Raw genomic sequence first — 3,703 nt, forward strand, 5'->3', positions numbered from 1 at the left:
TCTTATAAAAAAAGTTTTGTAATATGTGCGATGGTGGCTGCATGTTGTCAGGTCATAAATACACTTAACTCCATCAGGTCCACAACAATGCAAGTGCATAAACAAAGTATGTTCTTTTCCCACTTGCAGTCAGACATAGACTTTAGTTTGGCTTTTTAAACGTTCATTCTCACCAACACTGGAATAGCAGGCTACTTATTTTATATACACAATCAAGTATACTCTGAACAAACGGTGCATGTTTAAATGGGTTGTTGTAAGTGTTTTTAAAAAGTTTTTCAGCATTCTTCTTCATTGACCTCCATTTTTAAATAATGGATAATACCGACGCCATTCTCTTCAGCAGTGTCCATATTAAGTCTTAATTTCGTGTGTGCTTCTAAGAGTCAATAGGAGTCAGTCGTTCAGAAGCATTCTAAGGCTTGTCAGTGCACTGTTTACAGAGGCTGGAGGTGACATTGTTGAACAGGGCACATTTGTCAGGACAAGAGGAGGCTGCAACTCCGGCGGGGAAGTGGGGGAAGCCAGGCGGTTGCTCATACGCACCTAAGCCCGGCGCTAGGGCAGTGGTCGCCGGCAGCGAAGCAGCAGAGATCGCCTGGCCTTGGTTAAGATAAGCTACAAGCCTTCTCATTTCTTCCAGTGCCTGCGCTTGCATGAGGATGTAATTTTTGGCTAGCAGCAAAGTGGCAATTTTGGAGAGTTTCCGCACGGAAGGGCTGTGCGCGTAGGGAATGACACTTCGCAGTTCATCGAGCGCATCATTCAGATCGTGCATCCTTCTTCTCTCACGGGCGTTGATGTTAAGTCGCAGGACTTTCTGTTCTCCTTTCTTAACTCCTTTACCCCCGGACACTGCTGTCATTCCATCTGCCATGAGCATCATGTCGCACCTGTCGTCGCTGTCATCATCAGGACTCTGTTCCCCGCCGCTGCTCTCCGCTGCCGTAGTCCTTTTGCCACTTTCACCGTATTTCAAGCACAAAGATCCGGTCGGAAGACCATGGGGCCCCCCACGTCCTCCTGTCAGTCCGTTGGGTTGAATCGGGTTTGAGTCAGATTGATCGAAACAGCTGATTGGCGACTGGCGGTCCCTCAAAGGCAGATCGATACCCGCGCCCGGTCTGAAAGAGTCCATTTTTTTGCTAGAGACAGCGCTCAGAGTTTTGTGAAAAAGGTCTCCCGGGTCGCTCAAGTTCATTCTCCTGTCCATAGTCTCACTTAGACAGCTCGACTGAGACCGTTGGGCGTCTGTCCCCGGCAGTTACTTTGTCCCCTTGTGCGGCTCAGTTGATGTTGATGCCTGTGCTACTTGTCAAATGATGTGTTGAGTCGACAGCTCCTTCTTAAGTGCTCGGCTCTCTGCTCTAGCGTTTCTCCTGCTCCGATTCACCTTCCGACAGCCATCAGCATCAGCCACTGAAGGGGAAGTCTTTTACATCATTATCTCAAGGCGGGCTATTAATATGAAGAAGACTCGCCTATTGGGACAGAGCTCTCTACCCAATCAGGTTAACGTTTTAATTAATAGGATTAAAACGGTAACAAACAATCCCGGGTGCGAGCTGTCCTCTCCGTCTGGTTAGCCCTCGCTCTGCTCTGTGATCCCAGGAGCCGCTCACAGCTTTATAAAAGGCTCGGTGGTCTATTATTCGCGCCGCCATCTGTACGCACGCCTCAGTGCACATGTTTGCCAGGCGCGAGGTCCTGTGCAGGACCTCAACAACTGTCTTTTAAGTGTTGCCACAGTCACCCTTCGGAGCGCAGTAAACGCTTTCTCTTGTATTCAATTTATGGGCACTGTAGAAGCATTGCTCTTATTTGGAGTCACAAAGGCTCTTTGTCCTTCGCCCCTGCTCCCTTTTATTCTCTTAATGATTATTGTAGACGCACTTCATGACTTGTTATTAAACTGGCATTTCGTCTGCAATGATGAAACCCATCACTGGTACATTTGCCTATTTAATGAGCATATTTGTTTTGTAGGTGTAAATACATATCCTTACATCTCCAGCTGCAGCGGAGTGTGGTCGGTATGTTCGCCTTATTGTTAAGCACCTCTTAATTGTGTTACTAATTTGGTCCCGGTGCAAAGAAACGTTTTCTGAAATGATGAAGTTTAGATTGTTTACCTTCTTGAGTAGAAAATATAAACGAGATTAGAGTTATGTGGATCACAGATAGGCCTATGGCAACGACTGTGTTCGTTGTATGTTATGGATCACTTTTAATGTAATAACTAAACTTAAACTCATGTGTTTGTTAAATTGATCCGTAGGTGTCTGCTAAATTATCTCCCATCACAGTTTAAATTACCTAATACTTGTAAACAGTTTGCCAATTGGGACTACAAGTAGCCTATTATAGTGGTGAACTATCAATGTATACCACAAAGTAGAACTGATGGCAGAACAGTACCCCACATTTCTTTATGAGGATCCAACCCACGACTTGATGTTGTAAGCTTGTACCATATAGACTAAATAGGCAATGTGATAAACCACGAGGGTCATGTCAATGTATCTGAATTTAAATATCATCAATAACAAATGATTCCGTTTGTAAAGGCTGACTGCGTGGCTACGTTTTCTCCTTATAGATGCTTAGCACCTCATCATCAGTTAGCTCCCCAGAGGCCATCTGTTGCTCATAGCAGCCATCCGCCAACGGGCAACAACATGAGCCTAAAGCGCCATCTACTGGCGACACATGTAAACCCACTTAATTCAGTTGGATCTACCTCAAGTGACAGTGCAAGTACTAGTATAATGCGCCTCTTGCGTTCAGCTACACGTTTTCCAAATATCAACATTTGATATTTAAAACACTTGTTATTTACTGGCAGAATTTGAAGATCCAACCAGATACGCTTGTTTTATGTTTTCTTTGCACCATCCACTCATGCAGAAGTTGCATCTTCTTTAGGGATATGAAAACAGGACACACTTCTATAGGGATATGAATACAGGACACACTTCTTTAGGGATATGAATACAGGACACACTTATTTAGGCATATGAATACAGGACACACTTCTTTAGGGATATGTATACAGGACACACTTCTTTAGGGATATGTATACAGGACACACTTCTTTAGGGATATGTATACAGGGCACACTCCTCCCATGGCACCTTTTTTGATAATAAAACGCCTGGGAGAATTTTATGTGCTACAGATCTGCCAAGATAGGCTTCGTGCACACATAACACATAAGCCTATATAAGGCTACTTAAGATGAATCTGGCCCATATTTTCCACAGTCAGTTTTCTACTACTAGGACTACTTGCACATATAGGCCTAGACTATATCACAGCTTGCAATAGGACATGATTCCTATTAGGCTACATGCTGTAAGGGTCTTGGCTGAAGGCTTTTTCTGTGCGCGTACAGAAAATGGATATGTACATCCCGAGGACCAGATGAGAGCTGGAGGCACGCACTTCATCACGTCTCGGGAAAGACCTTCATGGCCAATCAGACACCGCTAATGAGACAAGATGAGCCTCCAGTCCGTGGTCAAACGGCTCCTACCCCGCCCGCTGCTGTCTCGCGTCTCATTCTGCCAGTCAGCAGTTGGCTGCCACACTACTGAGTCTTCAGGCACGTGTCATATTATAACTATATAATGAAGAGTATGAGTCTGTCCAGTGGTGTAGTGGTCCCTGGAGAAGTGGGTATACTCTTCATTTTTCTTAAGCA

The 3,703-nt window shown here is 44.9% G+C and overlaps 1 protein-coding gene across 1 annotated transcript; it reads right to left on the reverse strand.

Annotated features, from left to right (window-relative positions):
• Positions 1-415: 415 nt before the first annotated feature.
• On the reverse strand, positions 416-1,213 carry bhlhe22 (basic helix-loop-helix family, member e22; the record flags this gene model as incomplete). The annotated part of the gene is made up of 1 exon (XM_080854964.1): positions 416-1,213. The coding sequence occupies one exon, from the start codon at positions 1,211-1,213 to the stop codon at positions 416-418; it is 798 nt and encodes a 265-aa protein (XP_080711090.1).
• Positions 1,214-3,703: the final 2,490 nt, after the last annotated feature.

Source organism: Sprattus sprattus (genome assembly GCF_963457725.1).
Source record: "Sprattus sprattus genome assembly, chromosome: 17".
NCBI classification, from domain to species: Eukaryota; Metazoa; Chordata; class Actinopteri; order Clupeiformes; family Clupeidae; genus Sprattus; species Sprattus sprattus.